At 47.3% G+C, this 21,478-nt stretch overlaps 1 protein-coding gene across 12 annotated transcripts in view; it reads right to left on the reverse strand.

Moving 5' to 3' along the window:
- Trrap (transformation/transcription domain associated protein) overlaps positions 1–21,478 on the reverse strand; it is a 93,564-nt gene that overhangs the window by 56,643 nt on the left and 15,443 nt on the right. For 11 of the 12 annotated variants that reach the window (XM_055598531.1, XM_055598526.1, XM_055598523.1 and 8 more), the window contains exons 9-23: positions 20,353–20,430; positions 19,446–19,534; positions 18,208–18,304; positions 15,576–15,714; positions 14,499–14,577; positions 13,032–13,266; positions 11,706–12,072; positions 11,524–11,621; positions 10,815–11,009; positions 9,959–10,150; positions 9,241–9,406; positions 8,420–8,676; positions 5,763–5,963; positions 4,495–4,646; positions 2,201–2,400 (exon numbers count right to left, since the gene is read on the reverse strand). In XM_055598531.1, the coding sequence (XP_055454506.1) occupies positions 2,201–2,400; positions 4,495–4,646; positions 5,763–5,963; positions 8,420–8,676; positions 9,241–9,406; positions 9,959–10,150; positions 10,815–11,009; positions 11,524–11,621; positions 11,706–12,072; positions 13,032–13,266; positions 14,499–14,577; positions 15,576–15,714; positions 18,208–18,304; positions 19,446–19,534; positions 20,353–20,430 (2,545 nt within the window). The remainder of the gene's footprint in view (positions 1–2,200; positions 2,401–4,494; positions 4,647–5,762; positions 5,964–8,419; positions 8,677–9,240; positions 9,407–9,958; positions 10,151–10,814; positions 11,010–11,523; positions 11,622–11,705; positions 12,073–13,031; positions 13,267–14,498; positions 14,578–15,575; positions 15,715–18,207; positions 18,305–19,445; positions 19,535–20,352; positions 20,431–21,478) is intronic. The other variant, XM_055598530.1, reaches the window with a different exon arrangement.

Below are 21,478 nucleotides of genomic sequence, written 5' to 3' on the forward strand. Positions count from 1 at the left end.
TGATTTGTACGGAGTCTTAGGGAATAGAGGGAGGAAAGAGAAAAAGACCCGGAAGTGATAGGAGCTCCCCAAGAAGACCAACAGAGCCAACTAACCAGGGCCCAGGAGGCTTGCTGAGACTGAAGCATCAACCAAGGACCATGCATGACCTGGACCTAGGCCCCCTACACAGATGGGCAGCTTAGGCTTCAAGTGGGTCCTCTAGTGAGGGAAGTGGGGACTGAGTTGAACATGGACTCACTTGCTATCTTTTAAATCACTTTCCCCTGGGTAGGCCAGCGGGCCATAGGGGAAGAGGACATGTTCAGCCCTGATGCAACTTGATGAGCCGGGCTGGATGAGAAAGGGCGCTCCCCTTTCCTGAGGAAAAGGAGACAGGGTGGGACTAGGAGGGGAGGAGAAACGTGGCTACAAGGATGTAAAGTGAATAAAATAAATGAAAAAAAAAAAAAAAAAGAAAGAAAGAAAGAAAGAAAGAAAGAAAGAAAGAAAGAAAGAAAGAAAGAAAGAAAGAAGTGTAAAAACAAAACAAAAACAGTTGGTTCTTTCCTGCACTGGATTCTCAGGACTAAACTCAGATCCTCAGGCTTGTCTGCAAGCACTCTTACGAGCTGAGCCATCTCACTAGTCCCAGGACTAGTACTTCAAGGCAACCTCCATTACACAGCAGCTGTCTGAAAACCAGGTAGTCTTATTCACATTAAGGTCGTTTTTCTGAAAATTTCCAACAAGATGTTGTACCATTCTCCAATTATTTCAATAGAAATTAAAAAATGAGGCTGGGCACATATCTAATTTAGTAGCATACACAGCACATACAGAGCCCTATCATTTATAGGCCAGGCTTGGTGATGCACATCTCTTTGCCCAGAAGTAGGAGTATGGGAAGTTCAAAGCTACACGTCTCTAAAATCATGTGTTACATTCTTTTAAAAGAAAAAAAAAAAAAAAGAAGAAGTATGGGCAGGCTAGATGACTATGCAGTTAGCACCAACCACACAAGCCTCATGACTTGACTTCAATCTCCAGAGTTGAGTGGAAAGACAGAACTGACCCCAGAAAGCTACCCTCTGACCTTACTGTGGCACTAACATGCTTGCACTCATACACAAACACACAGGCAGTAACAAATGTTTAAAAACCCGAAGATGTGCTAGTTTAAAAAGAGAACAACTAAGTAGCTCTTAGAAAACCATTGATCAGCTAAAGCCTAGGAATGAAGGGTCTTTAGTCCTTCCAAACAGTAACAAAAAAAAACGCAAAGGATAGCTATTCCCAGAACACACATGTTCACACTACAGCTGGACAGAGCAGCTTGAAAGCAGTGTCTCCTGAGCCCCCAGCCATCAAGCACACAGAAGTTACCAAGATTAACTTTCAGGTTACCACAAAGAAACACTAGAAAACAACTGGTGTTCAGCTGTCCAGTTTTGACTGTGTCAGCCAAGGAGAATGCCGAAGGGCCAGAGTTCATCAACATCGCTGGGGACCACAGGGCTTTAGGGCCCTGAGGTGAAACAAGCAGGGAAATGCTATACAAGTATGTTCTACAATTATTACTGCTTTTGGAAAGGGATATAAAAATCTGAGGGTGTCCTTTTAGAAAGTTAGTGGTAGCTGTCAGGGCCATGGATATTTCTATGTTTTATAAAAGCATGGTTGGGGGAGGCTTGGGGAACACAAAAATAGTATGGCTAATAGCCAGGGGCCAGACATGCACACTGCAAAGGGATGGAAGGAGCTGGCTGAGGAGCAGCGTGGGTGATACAGGCAGAAGGATGGCCTTCCCCCGTAGAGAGGGGAAGATCAGAAACCATCATGTTTCATGTGAATCACACCGATTTCTTCTGTGTGTGCGTGTGCAGGTGTGAGGGTACACGCATGGGAGCCTGCATGTAGGGGCTAACTTGTGGGAGTCAGTTGTTGCCTACCATTTGGGTTCTGGGGACTGAACGCAGGTTTGGCAACAAGTACCTTCATCACTGAGCCATCTCACCAGCCCACCCGTTTTTGTTTTAGTTACAGTTTGTCCAATATACCCACACCCTTCCCACAAGATACAACTTGTTCATAATTTCCACAGTGCTCACCACCAAAATACCAGTTTATTGATGAAGCCCATTAAAGAAAAGGCCCCTGCCTCAGCTTCTCTCAAACAACTTGTCCTGACAGCCTTTGCTCCCACAAGCCCCAAACTCACCACACTGCTGGGCCACCGCTACCATGGTGTAGTGGCGGATCAAGCTGGCTACAAAGGGCAGGGCGCTGGGTCGCAGGTCTTTGATGACTGCCGACATGAACGCCCCAGTCAGAGCCTGCTCAAACGTTTTTCGGGCTGGAGTGTCCTGTGCTTTGTAGCGGTGTGATATGATGACATTGGGAATGGTCTTTTCTGTAAAGCTGAAAGACACGATTACACCTGTCACCACACCCAGCACCTGAGCAGAGTTAGGGTCACAACAGGGTCATATACAGTGGCCTGAGTTCACCTCTGCTCTAATTTCAGCGGCATTCGGACCAGATATGGACTTCATTTTTCAACACTTACGGCCAGAGTTTCAAGAGGTAACAAATTATACTCTACCTAATTCAAATACAGATTTGGAAGTGAATTACAAAATGATGGCAGTCAGCACTTCATCACTGTTTTCTACATTGTGTGTCAAGGCTGCTGTGACGCTGAGCAGCCAAAAGCACTGGCTGCACTTTTGAAAGGTTTTTTGTCTCTGAGTTCTGCACCATGCACATGCCTGTGGCCAGTGTACTTTACAAGAGGGCAGTGGATCCCCTAGAACTGCAGTCGTGAACTGCGAGCCGCCATGTGGATTCCAGACGCAGAACGCAGGCGTGCGCCAAAAGCAGCAAGGGCTTTTAGACACCGAGCCATGTTTCAGCAAGGGATACGAGGATGCTTTCCCTGGTGCTACAAAGGTGCAGCCACTTCACCAGCACCACTGTCTTCTCTGAGGAAGGCACTGCTCTGGCAGGGGTAACGGATGGCAGTGCTGCTTCAGAGAGGTGCTCAGAGCATCTTCATTGCCTGCAGTCTGCCATGTGAAATTTGCCTGAAGCATCAGGCCCATCTTTGTGTGCTGTGTCCAACTGTACATGCTAAATTCGGGGAGGCCCTTTGTGATGGTTAGAACAAGAATCAGAGGAATGGCGAGGTTTCTGCAAAGCTGATCAAAGGAGAAACCCTGCAAAGTGGCCGGCTGCAGTTGTACAGTGGTTAAAGATGACAGCAAAGACCTCAGGGAAAGATGTCACCCAAGAGTCTAGTGAACAAAATTTAAAATGTAGAACTGAAAAAAATGTGTGTGTGTAAAGATGGCTGAGCGTGATGTACATGCCATGAAGACATCATGTCCAATCTCTAGAACCCGCAGGAAGTATGGGCCCACATGTGCCTGTAACAGCCACACCAGGTGAGAGGGGAGACACCCGAGGACACTGGGGCTTGCTGACTGACAGCCTAGACACGGAAGTCCTCTGGCCTCCCTGAATAGACAGCCACTCACTTGCACACACAAATAGGAAAAAAATATCAATGTTTTTTAAACAAAGTTTAAAGTTTGTATGTTGGGGCGGTTGGCTAGGAATGGTGGCACACACCTTACTCTCAGTACTGTGGAGGCAGAGGCAAGTGGCTATCTGTGGGTTTAAGATGAGCTTTGCCTACATAACAAGTTCCCGGTCTGTCAGGGATACACAGAGAAACCCTGTCTCCAAAATAAAGCCAAACTGTAAGAATTAAATCAATGAAGAAGTGGGAATGAGAATAGGTCTGTCACAGGCTGCAACATGGCTCTGTCAGCAGAAACTTGTCACCTAGCACCTGTGAACTAAAGGCAAGAGGACCCAAAGTTCAAATAATCCTCAGCTACATAGTGAGTTTAGGGCCAGCCTGGGCTACATGAGAGATACACAATGAAATGGATCTGAGACCTATTTTTTTTTGGAGACAGAGTTTCTCTGTATAGCAGAGCCTCAGTTGTCCTAGACTTGCTTTATAGACCAGGCTGGCCTTGAACTCACAGAGATCTGCCTGCCTCTGCCTCTGGAGTGCTGGGATTAAAGGCATGTGCTTCCAAGACCAATTCCTGCTGTGGCTGCCCATGTTCTCTCTCCACTTTCTAGAGTAGTGGTTCTTAGCCTTCCTAAGCTGGAACCCTTTAATACAGTTCCTCATGCTGTGGTGACCCCCAACCATAACATTATTTCATTGCTACTTCCTAACTGTAATTTTGCTACTGTTATGATTTGTAATATAAAATCTGTGCTTTCCGAAGGTCTTAGGCGACCTCTGTGAAAGTTGTTCATCCCCAAAGGGTCCCGACCTGCAGGCTGGAAAGCACTGCTCTAGAGGTTATATGGTGCACACTGGGTAGGTTACTCACTACCTTGCTGAGGGGGCTCACTCCTAACAGACTCCGAGGGAGTCACTTATGTTGCGAATTTCTGCAGCAAGCTTTACAGACTAGGGCAAGCACATACTTGGGGTGTGCCAGGAGCTGGTAGAGGGCATGCTTGTTATCCTCCAGGCTCATCATGGCCACCAGGAAGCACCTGATCACCTCCCACGCCTGCCTCCGGTAGTAGGGCTCAGTGTTGGCACTTTTCAGGCAGTCCAGGGCAGTCTCGATGGCCTAGGAGAAAAAGCCACAGAATGTACAGCGTGTACCGAAAGGTAGCACACGTGATACTACCCCACCCCTCCCCCAGAGCTGAGTGCTTGCTGGGAAAACCCAAGCAGGTCAACAGTCTAACAGGCTACCACAAGCAAGAGCTCTGAAAATGAAGACAGTGAAGAAAAAATAAGGAACTGTGTGGCCCCAGAAATTAACAGTACACATTAACTCTGGCTTTAAGATTTGTTTTTCAAATTGTGTGTGTGTGTGTGTGTGTGTGTGTCTATAGGTTATGTATACGTTGAATGCAAGTGTCCACAAAGGTCAGAGGATGACAGATCCCCTAGAGCACCATGGATGCTGGAAACTAAGCCAGCAGCCTCTACAAGAGGCTCGTAACTGCTCAGCCAGATCTCCAGGCCCAAACTGCAAGTTTTAATGACCAATTGGAGACTGTAGGAAGTCAAGAACTCTGGAGTGTCCAGTGTGCAGCCTGTCAACTCACACACTCATCCAGGCCTCAAGCTCGTGAGCTTTCGGCAGTACACACTTGTCTGGCCTTAAGTTGAAACCTGAAAGATGGCTTTCTTACGCTTTTACTGCTCTTTGAAGGAGAAGGCCATCTCCAGCTCACCCAAATCTACACATCTGTATGTGTAGATGTGCACACATGAAAAAAAAGAAAGTCAGAGAGAAACAGAGGTACAATTTTATACTCTTTTCCAAAGAGCCAGAAGGGAGAGAGCACTAGAGTTAGAATAGAAAATGGGAGAAAGCTAGCTCCTGGGATACCAGGGTCGTTAGAGACAATTATAGATCCACTTGTGTTCTGATCCAATGGTCCGGGAAATAAGGCCCAGCAACATCACAGCAGACCAGGAGCTCAGGTGAGCTGGTCATCAAGAAGGACTCTATTTTCAAGAGTCCTAACTCCCAGATAACACCCTTCCACTGGCCTACAAGTGTTACGTAAGCCATCTCCCCAGCCACACGGATCACCATGCAGCTCCTGTCTATAGCTCCAGTTTCAAGAAATCTGACATTCTCCCTCAAAGTTGGCTCACATACATATTTTACATTGAAATCAGTCTTTTTAGAGCAAAACAAGATCTCCCTGGGAGCTCTAGACTTTACCTTCTCCATTGGAAGCTGGAGAGAAGCTTTGCAATCAGAGAACTCCACGGTAATGCTGGGGCCTTGAACTTCAGTCACAACATAGTGCAGCTTCTGGGACTCCTTCAACATCTTCCTGTTGCTGCCACCAAACTTCCCAAGCACACGGTAGGCCACGTGAGAGATGCTGTCAGCAGGGTTGCGAAGTGTGCGCCACAAAGCCTAAAAAATATCAACAGGCCTTCACTGAGGACTTGGCCAGGCAGCAAGTTCACACAGCTTATGGCCACAATTCCAGCTTGTTAGGTGTGAGCACTCTTCCTCCTGCTTCTGCTCCCCCAAGCATGATTCCTATCATGCTTGTCCTCCCCCAGGAGAGTTCTATGGCTTTATTAAGCAAACAATCAACCAAATTTTGGTGCCCTTTTATACAAAAGATGGTACAGAATAAAAAGCAAAGGGTTGGGGCTAGAGAGATGGCTCAGTGGTTAAGGGCACTGGCTGCTCTTCCAGAGGACCTGGGTTCAATTCCCAGAACATACACTGGTGGCTCAGTACTCTGTAACTCCAGTCTCTCTTCTTCTTCAGGCACTACACAAATGTTATGTAAATACATACATGCAAACACTCATACACGTAAAGTAATTCTTTAAAAATAAGTAAATAAAAGGCTTCAAGAGCCAGAGTGAAAAGCTACAACTCTCAGGCATGAAATGGGATGAGGCACAGGGTAACTTACTGGGCATTCTTGTCCTGGATTTTTTCCTTCTCCTTAGAAACATGACAAATATATACCTTCACGTACTTTAAATCTCCAATAAAGGAGGGTAAGAGGAAAGAGAAACAGAAAATAGCCACCAGGGCTAAGCACTGCCCATGGACATATAAACTTGAGCACATCTCTCCGGCAACCCCTCCTTGCTCAGGGAGGCCTGCTCTTTTGTTTCTGCCCAAATGCTTATGCGAGACATTGTTACAGCTCCCCAGTACCCCTCCCTCCACACCCGGGCCATCTTTAGAACCCCACCTCCAGGTTTTAACACAACCGATAAAGTAAACACTAGCACAGGTGGGAGACAACAAGTAAGGGCCAAAAAGCCCGACTTTGCTGTGCTCAGCATTCACTGTTTTGCCGTCTCACAGGCTGATGACAGCACATGAAGCAGGACTTTAGGGTTACCTAAGCTCAGGTGTTTTCCGCATGGCAAACACCTACGCTGCCTGCTGCAGAACACACACTCACTGCCCATCTGTCCCCTCACCTGAATTAACTACATCTCAAAATTCTTGGGGCTGGAGAGATGGCTCAGTGGTCAAGAGCACTTTCTACTCTGCTAAAGGACCTGGGTTTGAATCCCAGCACCCACACGGCAGCCCACAACTTCTATAGCTCCAATTCTAAGGGATCTGACACCCTCATACCAATGCACATAAAATAAAAAAAAAAAATGTATTTTTTTAAAAAAGGCTTATGCCACCACCATTTGACCATTCTTAAAAAAAAAAAAAAAAGTCCATTTTCTTAATAGACTTAATAGAATCCATCAATATTTAAGCTTAACATGAACTCTTGGTGCATTCCTTTCCCCTAGGAAAGTCCCAGTTTCTCTCATGTTCTTGCCAATCATAACCGCTATAAGGACAGCCTGTGAGTCCCCTCTCTGCTGCACGTACTCTTCTCCACCAGGAAGGGGTCTTTAACTTCTTAGTGAGATGAGGGCAGCTCTGAGGCTCAGGGGGTGGATCAGGAGAGACCAACACTGGCACTCTGTCTTGGGGCTTACTGGCCTCCAGAAACGAAAAAAAGACCCTTAACTTGTATCTCTGAGGGTTTCATGCTGAAGCAAACTGTAGCCCAACACTACCTCAGCCCCAGCAGAAAGCCCCGCCTCCACTTCCCCTGTGCTGCTCACACACAAGACAAGCTTTGCTGTCTAGAACGGAGCGTGTGGCTCTCAGAGCAGGCTCTGCAGTCCTGCCGTATAAATCAGCTCTGACATCTTCTTTCAGTATACAGGGACCGAGAAATAATCTCAGGATGGGCAGGTCTGTTAGTCCTGCCTCCAGTCCAAGGTGCTGTCTCTCCAATCCAGCTTTGAGCTGCAGAGCCTCCACCATGGAGGGCTGGCTGTGAACCCTATGCTAGGGAGGCAGAGCAGTAAAGAGTACCTGTGTCCCCAGTGAATGCCAATCCCATGGTAATCACAGCATAAACAAAGTACAGTGAAAACTGGACGATACTTACAGCCTGATTTCTAATGAACAAAAAACCCTAAGACTTCAAAACGACCTTTTTTTTACCTATTCCTTTCCTCTTGGGTGAGCTGGGGCAGGAAAGGTGCCCATCAGCCTCCCTTCAGAGTTGCATCTTTTTATTGTAAAACCAAAAGTCTCTATGGATACAGGAAGGTTCTTTCTGGTAGTACCAGACTCTGTATAGCACCGATACCATTTGCCTTCACACTGGTTTTTGGAGACTACAATGCTAGGAAAGTTCTTCTAAACAAGAGGCAACACTGCCACGCAGCTGCTCACCACCCAGACTGGTGCTAAACAGGTTTAGCACATACAGGGCTCCGCAAGCAAGCATGGCTGAGTCTGCCTCTGAGTATCCTTAGGACGAACAAAAGGCCTGATGGCTGATGCCCCCTGCTGGTACAGAGTGAAAGTGCACTTACCTGCATGAGCTCTGCCCGCACAGGCTGAATGTGGTCATAGAGGAAATCTGGTTGCAGGTTGTCCACACACAACTCCAAGGTCCTCAGGCCTTGGCTGACCAATGTCTGAGACCCATTGAGGGCGGACACCAAGGGGTCCATCAACATGGGCAGATAGGGCAGGAGAGAGCTCAGCCGCACTGGCACTGTGAGACACAGCTCTACAAAGAGGTCTTTCATGTGCTGCTTATGCAGGCCACTCTGTAGCATGTTCAGTCCTGGAAACAGAGTTGGAGGGGCATGACGCTTCCCTAGTGCATGCAATATTAGCTGTAAGTCACAGGCCACTGTTCACCACTGTTAAGTCTGCTAACTGCAATTATGGTCCCCTTCACAGTGACAGTACGGACTGTGGGCAGTTCCTGTAGGTCACCCTATGTTTTTATAAACGTCATGTTACACTTTTTGTGATGCATCTAAGCACCAGCTGCACAAAGCCAGGCAAAGATAAAAGCCTGACAGGAAGAGGAAATCAGTCTAGGCAGAACTAAATAAAACTAGAGTAAGGACTGGACATGAGGCTGAGCAGGGACAAGGGCGACCCAAGGCATACTATGGTGAGTTCAACGTATTTTACAGTCCACACCATTTTCTGGAGGTAACATTGCAATCAACACTGACCAGACCTTTACATGAAAAGTCTACGTGGTTTGATTGCAGAAATAAAGTTATTTTCTAACTAAGTTGGGGGGCCTTCCCAGAACCCACCCCCCTCACATGAGCTTTGCTAAGGCAGAGGCTAAGCCTGGCAGTCGGCCACACAGCTGCACGCATGCTCTCACCTTGGAGGAGGTTAGGGAGGAGAGGCAGAAACTCCTGATACAGGAGGTCATGGCTGCCACCTCCTATGGAGCGGAAGAGGGCGCGGAGCAGGAGGAAGTAGTTGTAAGGCTCCTTGGCGGTCTGCGCCAGCTCCATGGAGCTGTTCACGATCTTGTGCAGGTGAGGCTGGGCAGAGCAAAGGCAGAGAGATCAGTGAGCACCGGTGAGGAGTCGCCCCACCCTCCACACTGGAGCTCACACAGCCCACCCCTGCCATTTCATCAAAAGGGACCAAAGAACATGGTAACCAGAGCGCACAGCGGCTTCTGCCATCTGTGAAAGATGTTCTTAGTTGGGATCCAGGTTACTATGCAATAACCTGAAGATGAGATTTTCTTCTATTAGGTTTTTGAAATGGGGCCTCACGTAGGCCAAGCTGCCCTCAAGTTTGCTAAGTAGCTAAGGCTGCTTTGATCCTTCTGCTTTACCTTCCAAGAGGTAGGATTACAGGCCTGCATACTCGGCCTTGATTCTGGATTTTCTACTGTCACCTGGCACAGCAATTAAGCATCACATAGCAACATCTGACTTGTTATTAGCATATGACCCTTATTTGTGACACACCAAATTTAAAGAGTGTTTACACATGTAATATGGAGTCACTGTAATTTCTATTCTAAATGAAAACAATAAAAGTCCTCAGGACCCCAGTGACCTCCAGAGCAAAGTGCTCGTTACCTTCAGCATCTGCTCATTTTCAGCTGCAAACAGGGACACTGAGCCAAAGACCAACTTGAACAGCTTGAGGTACAAGTTGGAGAGTTCTACGTTGGAGCCCATTTCTGGCAGCCGGTCCAGGAGGTACTCCACCAGGATTGTGGCAAACAGAGCAGAGGTAGTAGGATTTGCCAAGAAGGAATTGGCAACAATCTGTCGAAACAAGGAGTGCCCATGATGGATTGGGGGTTTAACTCAGTGGTAGAGCGAGTGCCTAGCAAACACAAGGCCCTGGGTTCCAGCCTCAGCTCCGGAGGGCTGACAAAAAGAATCCCCTTCCTTAAAGCAGCTGTGAAAGGCAAAGTACTAAGTTTCTCAGATAAAACCCACTGGTCGCAGGCATGCTTAGAAGACCATCAAGCAAGCAGTGTGCCTACTCCCAGAGCAGAGCATCTGACCTGCCATGGTGGCTTCGCTGCCGAGCCATTCCCTGCTCGCAATCAAAGACAGACAACATGCACTTAACACTCATTAACTTCTACTCTTTAAAGGAGCAGGCCCAGGGCATCTGAAGGGTTGAAAATGTTCTCAAACATATTGCCCAATATTCCCGTATAAGCACACCCTGAGGGACAGCATATTCTTAAATCCTCAAACTACATGAGTAAACACAAAACATTCAACATAGAATAAAAAGTTTAAAGTTAATGTTGAAGGAATATGAAAGGGGCTGGCAAGATACCAGGTAAAGGCATGTACTACCACCAGAAAACCCAAGTTCAATCCCTAAGTCCCACATGCAGAAGAAGAGAACTCCACAAACTGTGCTGTGACCTCCAACCCACACCCACTTTAAATATAAAAAGGAGTTTTATACCTGAAGAGCGTAATTTTTTGAGATTCTTTCCACCATGTAAGGAACGGTAGTCTGGAAGATCTCCTTGAATGTCAGAGGGTTCATCATGGTGAAGACACCGGCAAAGTGCTCCAACACCTCCTTTTCTTCCTTCATCCTGACAGTCTGGCAATTGGCTACTCGAATGTATGTCTGTCCATTTCCTGCAATCTGGACCTAGGATGGGAACCACCATGGCCATTAGAATGGAACACCTTCTACCGAACACATTTCTTTTTCATAAAAATCACAAGGCACCGAATTCAATAAAGATGATACTCTTTCTAAATTCTCTGTTCTTGCCTCAATTTTGAGAAAGAAAAAAACAAACCATTAAGTAAAGTTAAGAGGTCAGAGAGACAGCTCAGAAGGTAGAGGTGTATGATAACCTCCATCTGATGATAAGTATGCCCCTGTCCCCTAAATTGCTTCTGTCAGAGCATTTTACCTCAGTAACAGGAAAGGGAGTTAAGCCACCAACACGCATGAAGCCTGGGTTTGATCTCCAGCACCACATAAACTGTCATGAGGACATATGTTTGTTATCCCAGCAAAACGCAAAGCTGGGCCATGCAACAGAAACAAACCCAGGCCCATCCAAACGGCCCTGCGCTCTGAAGGTCTGCTCTGTCACCGGCGCACTGCTCGAAGGGCAGCTGCTCAACAGCAGGGTTTCGCAGACGCTTCATACCTGATAAATATCCAAGGCCTGCATCGCATACTTCACGAGTTTGATGTAAATCTGAGTTTCTTTGGGTTGTAACTGCTTGTTAGGAATAAACTGAGCTTCTAGAAGAGACAAAATACATTAAAACCTGGCAAACACACCAACCGAAAATGCTGCCAGTCTAAACAGAAGAAGAGTAGAATTACCACCAGGTGCTTTACATGATGTTATGCCCCACGTGATGGTCTTGACGCCACAGACCAAGGTTTTCACCAGACTCCGGCAATCTGTGACCTGGAACGTCTGCTTATCCTCCTTGTCCTTTTCTCCTTGCTTCTCAAATGGGGGCACGGGGGCGGGGGTCACTGGGGTGGCTGGGGCTGGGGCTGGGGGTGGAGGGGGAGCGGGGGCAGGCACAGGGGCCGGGGAAGGTGCTGGGCCAGGGGCGGCAGGGGCTGTGGGCACCCCGGGCAATGCAGCTTCTGCAGCTCCCAGTTCAGATTGAGGCTTGCATTTCTTAAAAATGGCCGAGAGCTGGTACCGGGCAATGGTGTGGAACTTGAGAACAAAAACCTAATGGCAAAAGAAGTTGGGGTTGAGGGAAGGAGACAAAAGGCTGAGTCTGTAAAAGTGCTTGTCTTGTAAGGATGAGGATCTGTGTGCAGTTCACAGAACGCATTTAGAAGAGCAGGGTATGGCAGCAGCTCTGGGGAGACCAGCCAGCTGAGCTTACAGGGGTGAACTACAGGCCAATAAGACCTCGTCTTAAAAAATACAAAATATGTGTGGCAGTGGCATACACGTTTCTTTAGTCCCAGCACTCAGAAGGCAGAGACGGGCGGATATCTGTGAGTTCTAGGACAGCCAAGGCTACACAGAGAAACCCTGTCTCGAAAAACAAAACCAAAACAGATACAAATACAAAATATGCTGGAGAGATGTCTCAGCTAATAAAAGCTCGTATTTCTCTTCCAGAGGGCCCAAGATCCATTCCTACCAGCGACCTAAAACCAGCTCTAGAGAGACCCAAATCCTGTGGCACACACGAATGTATGCACAGTACACATACATCATTAAAAGTTAAATTTAGAAAAATCAAAACCTAGGTGGAAGGCCCTTCGTGGTCCCACAAACATGCACACAATGGTTAACAGCTGCTGTTTTCTGAGCTTGGTGAGCAGGATCCAGCTTTGACTCAGGACTGCTGGAGTGGCCCTTCAGTACCATAGAAAAAGCCCTTTGTCCCTCTAACACACCGACTGGGGTCTCCCCAGAGAAGCCTTGACAACTGCTGCCCAGCAGGGAGCTCTTCCAGCTACCACCAAGGACTACAGAGAGCCTAAAAGGCTGCTCTGATGCTGACTGTCCTGACTGATGAGAAACACACACAGTAAGCAGCTTTCCGGCACGGCTGCCAGCAGCAGGAGGCAGGGTTTGAACAACGTGGTCTAACTCCCAAAGCCAAACTCTCATCCGGCCACCTCACTGACCTACACTTAACAACGCCTAAGATGAATCAAGGCAGTCAGTACCTCCAGCATCCGCATCAAGACATCTCTGCCATTGCCACTCTCCTGCTCACTCTTGGAGCGGATGCAGTCCACCAGGTTCAGCAGGAGTTTGCAGGACATGGTTTGGATGCTGCTGGGCAGGGACTCATCATCGATGTTCTTGGCAAAGAGCTGGACAGCGAGGGAAAGGTCACTGAGGGGAAGGTGCTGGCGCACGTGGTGCACAAGGTCGGCAAGTGTGCTGTAAGCCAGGGGCCTGTGGGAAGAAACGCCATCAGCGTGTTCTCTGTTGCTAGTGCTGGGACTGCTGCGCTAACGGAGAAGGGCCCAGTATGTCCTTAGCCCACCCTGACCCTCGCTCCTCTCCCAGCAGCCCAGCCTTTCCTATCATGTTTCACTCTTCACTTTCCATGAAAAGTTAACATTCATGCACGTCCAAGTTCCTGTCCTAATTGGCTTTTCTGTTGCTGTGATAAAACTCTGACCGAAAGAAACTTAAGGCGGGAGGGTTTACTTGGCTTACACTTTCAGGTCACAGTCTATTACTGCAGGAGCTCAGGAAGAAATTCAAGTAAGAGCTTGAAGGCAGGAACAATGGGGGAACCCTGCCCACTGGCTCACTCAGCTAGCTTTTTTATACAGCCCAAGATAACCCACCTAGGTGGTGCCCCCTACGATGGGCTGGGCTCTCCTGCTAATGAGCCATCAAGAATATGCCCCACAGACATGACCACATGACAGTTCTCCACTGAGGTTCCTTCTTGTCAGGTCAACTCTCTAGATCAGCTATTGACAGCTGATGGCTTCTTGGCAAGGACGGTTCCTTTAAGGTAGCAGTTCTCAGCCTGTGGGTTGTGACACCTTCTAGGGCTGAAAACCACTGCTCTAGACTATGTCAAGCTGACAATAATAACTAACCAAGAAAATAGCTAGCAGATACTGGCAGATATACCAACCAGAGCACAAGTGATCACCAGCTTGTTCACGCCCTGAGTGGGGTTCGCTGCTCAAAAGTTAACAATGTGCCAGGCACGGAGGCATACACCTCTAATCCCAGCACTCAGGAGGCAGAGGCAGCTGGATCTCTGTGCGTTCCAGGCCAGCCACAGGTACATAGAGAGACTGTCTAAGAAGGTTAACTAGTTAATGAGATGGTGCTCTTTATGTTACGACCACTGTATGCATATGGAACAATACTGTCTAGGTTATTAAATCGTGCAGGCTGTTCACTGGCCGCTACACCTTGGCATGAATACATGAGCACACACATAGCAAATAGATTCCAAAAATGTTTTTAAAAGGTTTTTTGGTTTGTTGTTTGTTTAAAACCACCTAAGGATGTCCAAACTTGCTGCCATTCTTAAGCCAATAGGTGAGGAGGGCCCAGTGGCCTGCACTGCTTAGGGCCCTACCAATGCTAAGCGCAGTGAGCCTGTCCCTAGCAATCACACCAAACAGTCCTCTGCCCTGGGTCTAAGAACGCTGTACCTGAGTGTCTCTCGTGCTGTGTACCCAGAGCCAATCAGGATGGACTCATCAAACAGCTTGTCCATGCAGGGGATGAACTCTAGGAAACACATGAGAACATTAAAGACTTCACAAACCCTCCACAGTGGTCAGCCTGTGGCCTGCTATGCAAAAAAAAAAAAAAAAAAAAAAAAAAAGAAAAAAAGAAAAAAAGACAGAGAAAAGACCAGAAAGGCACTACAAGGGGGCACGTGGCTCTGCTGGGCCACATAAGCCACCGGTCCACAAAAATGCAGTGAGAGTAATGTTTGGTGTTAGAGAACTGACGAAAGATGGGCTGGAGGGACAGCTCAGTCATTCTGACCACGGCAGGCTGGAGAGATGGTACAATCATATCAAAGACAAAAGGACCTCATAAGAATATGGATGACACGCCCACAGGACATTTAGATTCTGGAACAAGCCTGACACAGCTTAGTTCTAAAGTCAACTACATCTCCTACCTTAGGCCTTCTGCAGGCACTTGCACTCACGTCTACAGACCACCCCAGCACAATTAATAAAAATAAATCTTTAGTAAGAAGAGGGCTAGTCAGGCATGGTGGCCCACACCTTTAATACCAGCACTCCAGAGGCAGAGGTAGGTGGATCTTCGAGTTCAAGGCCAGCCTGGTCTACAGATCAAGGTCCGGGACAGCCAGGGCTACACAGAGAAACCTTGTCTCCCAAAAGACTTAAAAAGAAAGAAAACTAGAGAGTTGGCTCAGTAGAAGACATATGTTTGATTCCCATAAGCCACATGGTAGCTCAAAACTGCCTGTAACTCCAGTCTCAGGGGATGCGATGTGCACTTCTGATCTCTGCAAACAGCAGGCGCATATGTAGTACACAGACACACAAAGATTTAAGTAAAACACACAGACATCTAAGCACAAGTAAAACAAATAAACAAATATTCTTTAAAAAGACTAAAGACCCAGGACAGCAATAAAGAAAGAATAGACATGCCAAGACCCTGTAGACCTCCAGAAAGCAAAGCAAGCCTTGCTCTACAATGGCACAGGCTGCACAGGCCTTGAAAAAAAAAGCAAGCCTTACGGTTTCTCAGCTCTGTGGTAAGGATGTGCTTGGCAGCGATGAGAAGCTCCTTCCTGAGGTGTGCAGTCTCTGCTGGGCAATTGGAAAGCAACTGAAGCATGCCTTTCACCATCTGCTGAGAGTACTTGGTCACTAGCTCCTGTCACAGGAAGGAAGACAACAGTCATACTGTGTGCAGGAGGCTGCAGAGACACCCAGGTCCTATCCTGAAGCACCAGGCCAACCAAGGACCACCTAAAGGTTTTAGTGTGTACGTGCAGCCGTGCAGCCAGTGTCATTCTGAAAGGAAACTATGACAACTTAAACAGATGGTCTTCCATGTGGTGTAAATGTGGACACAGTGTTTGTATTGTTCTACTGTTATACAAATTTCAAAAATGAATATGCATTTCATATGAATATGAAAAAGTAAATGCTAAAGCCTGTTTAAAAAACTACTCTGGGCTAGAAAGATAGCATGGCAGTCGTGGCCGCCTGATGCTCTTCCAGACGAGCCCATTCAGTTTCTAGCACCCATAACAGGTGGTCAAAATCCAGAGGATACAATGCACTCTTCTGCTTTTCATGGGCAAGTGCACACACACACACACATGCAGGCATACACGCTAACTAAATGCCAGGCACGACAGCTCACGCCTTTAATTCCAGCTCTCATGAGGCAGAGGCAGGAAGATCTCTTGTGAGGCCACCCTGGTCTACCTAAGAAGTTCCAGGCCAGCCAAGACTACACAGTGACACCACGTCTCAAAAACAAATAAATAAATCCTTTACTTAGTCAGCCCACTAATGTGAGTTGAGAATGACAACGCAGATTAACTCTGACAATTCTGAGCAGTTCTGAACAGTGCCTTCCTGACTCAAACACTCCACTTATCTGGTCATGATGTTAAATGCCCACAACCCAGCACTCTGAAGACTGAAGATCATGGGCTGAAGGGCATGACCATAGAACATAGAAGGGGTAGAGAGGCCAGAACAAAACTGACTACAAAACTGAGCTACATAGCAAGACTGTCTCATCACGTAATGACACTGCTGGAGATCAGAATTACATTCACTCTGTATATTAAAACAATCAATGACTGCCTACATGAAAATTTTATTTAAAAAACTATACACCTCAAGCCAGGTATGATGCTAAAACCCTGCAATTCCAGTTCTTAGGTGGCAGAAGCCAGAGGATCACTGCAAACTGGTCTCTGGTTACCATGGTGAATCATGGCAACCAGGCTGTAATAATGAGACCACATCAAGGAAAAAAAAAAAAAGGATGGGGTCGAGGCGTAAGAGCTCAGTAGCTACCACATTTGCCATGCAAGCCTGGTGACCTGCTGGTGGAAGACTGCGGTTTGAGGATGCACAACACCATGTCCATCAAGCCTTCCTCAGCTCAGCCTAGATGGAGGATGAGTCCCTCCTACCGGCAGGGCCTCCCACTCTCTCCCTGACCTCATCTGGAGAGGGACCTTAGGCAAAGATGCCTCTAACCATATCTGGAATATGACCTTTAGCACAGTTCCCTGCTAGCACTCTCCCTCCTGCACCTATAGGATAATTAGGTGCTGTGTTGATATTCCTCCGAATGGACAACCACCAAATAGAAATAAAGCATGCCTGGCACCCCTATCCACATCCAGTAGTATACACCTACCCTAGGAACCCTACCCACTCCCCAAGAGCTATCGAACCCTGGCTACCCCAAATAAAGTGGAGCAGTCTAGCTGAAGCTGATCCCAAAAGGTCACTTCCATCGTACTCACAGCCACCCAAGCCCTGCCCCCACCCCACCTCTGCTCCCCCGGGGGAGGGGGAGAGGAAGCCCCCAGAAACTGGCAGCAGAGCCCCAGAATCCCACAAAGGAGGAAGCAGAGAGCCAACTATGCATGTAACATTTAAAAACAAAAAATGCAGCCTAAATGACGGAGCTCAAGTCTCCTTCCCTTTCCTTCTGATTTAAGAGAAGAACCGCACTCAAATGCAGCTGACATCTCAGCACTCCTGTCAGTCAAAGGTGGCGGATGCGATACAGACACCACACTGGAGACACACAACTCCATTTACAGAACATAGAAGGGGTAGAGAGGCCAGAACAAAACTGACTACAAATGGCTATGAGACTTTGGTATGTGTGTGGGGACAGGAACCTGCTACACGTTAATGGGTTGAATGGAAGCAATGGTCAATTCAAGGACACATTCACAGAAAATGGATTTTCCTATATGCAAAATATAGCAAAAACAAGGTGGGGAGATAACTCACAGAGGCTGAAATGCAAGAGAACCAGAGACCAGGTCTCCGGAACCTACGTAAATTCTGGGTGGCATGGCAGTAGTAATTCCACCCTTGGGAAGTAGAAAGAACATCCAGAGCAGGCTGCTGAGGGACCAACCACATCAACGAGCTCTGGGTTTGACCTAAGAGACTCTGCCTCAAAACAAAAAGGTGGCGAGCACTGGAGGAAGAGTCCCAACATCAACTTCTGGCCTCCACATGCACACACACACCTGCACAGATGTCATTCATTTATAAACACACATACGCCACATACTCACACAGACACACACACACACGTACTCAAAGCACGCACACACACGAAAGGAAAAAAAAAAACTGAACAAGCCAAGAAACTTGCCTGGTAAATTCTGATGATGTAGGCTAGAAATGACAATGTTTTGATCTGAGCAGCAATGAAGTCAGCATACAGCTCCTTGTTGTAAAGCTTATGTTGCCTGGGCGGGAATTGGATACAAATCCAGTATTAGTCCTTTAAGGTGACTTGGAGTTAAACAGCGACAACAACAACTAAGTCTTAAAGTTCCCTCATTTCCATACAAACCAGAAGCACCACAGAAATAAAAATGCAACTACTTTTATGCAGTTTCAAGTCACATGAAAGGCTGGAGAAGCTCAGAGGTCTTGGTTAAGAGAACTCCCTGTTTACTGAGGACCCAAGTCCGGTTCCCAGAATCCATGCCAGACAGCTCACAACCTCCTGAAAAGTACAGCTGCAGGGGAACCCAGTGCCCTCTTCTGGCCTCCACGGGCACTGCACTCATACTCACACACAGACATGCATGCACACACACAATTTTTAAAGATGAAATAAAATCACGTAGCATAGAAGTCCTAAACGGTCCAAATCACACCCTCCCACAACGGTCCTAACGTGGATTCCTTATTACCCACGCTGCGTGGCCTGCATTCCACAGAGCGCCTGAGGAATACGAGCTCTGGGAATGGCTGCAGAGGGCACTCCTCAGATACTCCAGCATCTCTCATCATAAGGGCTGCGTGTCAAGAGACGGTGTCCTTAAGGAATGCTGTTCAGCTTAAGCCAAGGACGGATCCAGCTGGCCTGTCCTCCCCAGTAGGGAGGGACCGCTGGAGGTCAAGCACACCACCAGTTTTCTCAAAGAACAACCAGAACAAAGAGCGTCTAGTGAGACTGGGGAACTTCCAAGACTGGAGAAAACAACCTACTACAGCATCCTCACAGCTGAGGGCCTGAGAGGCCCTGACATGGCTCAGCAGGTAAGAGCAGCTGCTGCCAAGACTGGCAGCCCAAGTTCAACCCCAGGACCTACAAGCTGGAAGGAAAGAACTGACTCCTACGAGCTGTCCTCTGACCTCCACAGCACATGCTGTGGCTAGGCATGTGCAGGTACACGCACTCATACAGAACAGATAAAACGTAACAAAAATGTAAAAAGAAACTCAATAATCATAGCCACTACTTCAACAGGAGTTTAAAGTAAGTCCAAATGCACACACATTCTAACACTCATGATTCTCACGTCTAAAGAGCGGGAGCAATAAGATAGCTGGAAAAGATACTGAGCCATCAGCTCCACCGGTCTGAGCAACACTTACCTGGCCTGTGCAGATACCTGAATTGCAATGGTGTTCATGATCAAGGGCACAAACTCGGCAACAACATTGTGGATGTTTAGTTTGTACAGCTGCAGGGAAACAGCTGAGGTTAGTGCTTTTACACGCCCCCACCACATGTCTGGCATGCCTCAGAGACAGCAGGCTGCTCTGCACCCAAGAGCATGTGGGTTTCCTGCACACCTCATTCGCAGAAGGAAATCAGACATGAACGTTTGTACTGACAATTTTGGAATTTTGGTTTCTTTAAAAACCACAGAAATATTATAAGAATATATTTTCATTTTAATCCCAGGTGTGGGGATACGGGCCTGCTTTGGACTGTGCACAGCAGCTGACTATGATTTGCCTCATGCTCTAGCAGAGGCATGGTTTTGCCAGCTGCAGATAGATTCTGCAATTGTGTGACATTTGGAATTCTGGAAAGTTTTCAATGGGTATATAAACACTAGGGTCCCAATAGGTGGGGGTTGGTGGCGGGTGGTTGTTCAGGGTGGTTGGTTGCAGTTTGTTAGTAGTTGTGCTCAAAGAAAAAACAAGAAAGAAGTTAGATTCAAGGATCTTGATTTCCAGCCCCCTCCCCTCTACCCTTCTTTCTCTCCTATCTAGTGACAGGGGATGAAACTGGGAGGAATAAAGGGTGGGAAAAAGAAGAAGGATGCACAAAGTAGCAAAGACCAGCTATAAGCAAGGAAGAAACAAGAGGAAAGAACTTAGATTCAAGGCCCTGGATCTTTCTCTCTCTCCCCAATATCCTTTCTCTCCTATCTGACGATAGTGGGTGAAATCAGTGGAATAAAGGGTGGGAAAAAGAAAACCCAAAAAGTAGCAAAGACCAGCTATAAACTTTCACATAAAAAAAACCAAAGGTTATTAAGTAGTACCTTACCTGGTACATTAGTACAACAATGATAGGCAGCTCAGCCAGCACTTTCAGTGAGAGAGATCCTCGTGGGATGATGGAATGCTGTGAGATGCAGAGAGGAGAGGCGACCATCAGCTTTGGGGCACCTACACGCATCCAGCCAGTCCCACTAAGCACCACAATGACAGAGATACTCGCAAGCAACTGTGGAGTACCCAAACTAAGTACATACAAGTGTTTTGTTTTTTTTCATAGATTTTCCTAGGGGAAACCCAAACATTCATCACCTAAGAAGTCTGGGGTTTACAGGTATTCTCGTGAGGGTAGGAAGTCTGGTTTGGAGACAAGGTCTCCCTACATACTCTTGGCAGACCTCAGACTTGCAGTGATGGGAAAATGCACCACAAGGCCCAGCTGTCTCCCTGTGTAGCCCAGGCTGGCCTTGAATTCACTATTAGCCAGGGTGAACTTGTAACTCACAGCAATCCTCCTGCCTCAGTCATGTACTACCTCCCACTACATCCTTTTTTTTTGGGGGGGGGAACAAGGTCTCATTATGCAGACTGGCCTCAACCTCAAGAGATCCACCTGCATCTGCCTCAAGAGAACTGGGAGAATAGATGTATGCCACCCAACCTGGCAACCCACCCAGCTTTTAAGCCACTATTTGACGTACAAGAACAAGAAAAACCTCCGAGTACAATTTAGTTCGCTCGTTTTATTTAATAATATTTACATGCAGTGGAAAAATGCTTATAGTAAAGCCAGGAGAGCTGAATGAGCTTATTAAGGACTCTCAAAACATGAAAAAGGGCAGGTGCAAACTGCCAGTGAGCAACTGACTGAAAAAACGAGCAAAACAGAAAAGAAAGATGGGATGCAGGCTTTGCTTAAAATTCAGTTTGGTTCTCCTCAGCATAAGCTGAAGCCTTGTCTCAAACAATACAAATGCTAAAATGTTCTTTCTTTAGGCTGGAAACGGGGTCACATGGAGCCCAAGCTGGCATCCAACTTGCTATGTAGCTGAGGCTAGCCTTCAACTGATCCCATATCTCCCTAGGGCTGGGATTAAAGGCATGGAACACAGTGCTCAGCTGACCCAATGCTGAGGACAGAACCCTGGGCCTTCCTGCATGCAGGTAAGCATTCT

This window comes from Psammomys obesus, unplaced genomic scaffold, assembly GCF_907164565.1.
Source record: "Psammomys obesus unplaced genomic scaffold, mPsaObe1.curated_primary_1811, whole genome shotgun sequence".
NCBI classification, from domain to species: Eukaryota; Metazoa; Chordata; class Mammalia; order Rodentia; family Muridae; genus Psammomys; species Psammomys obesus.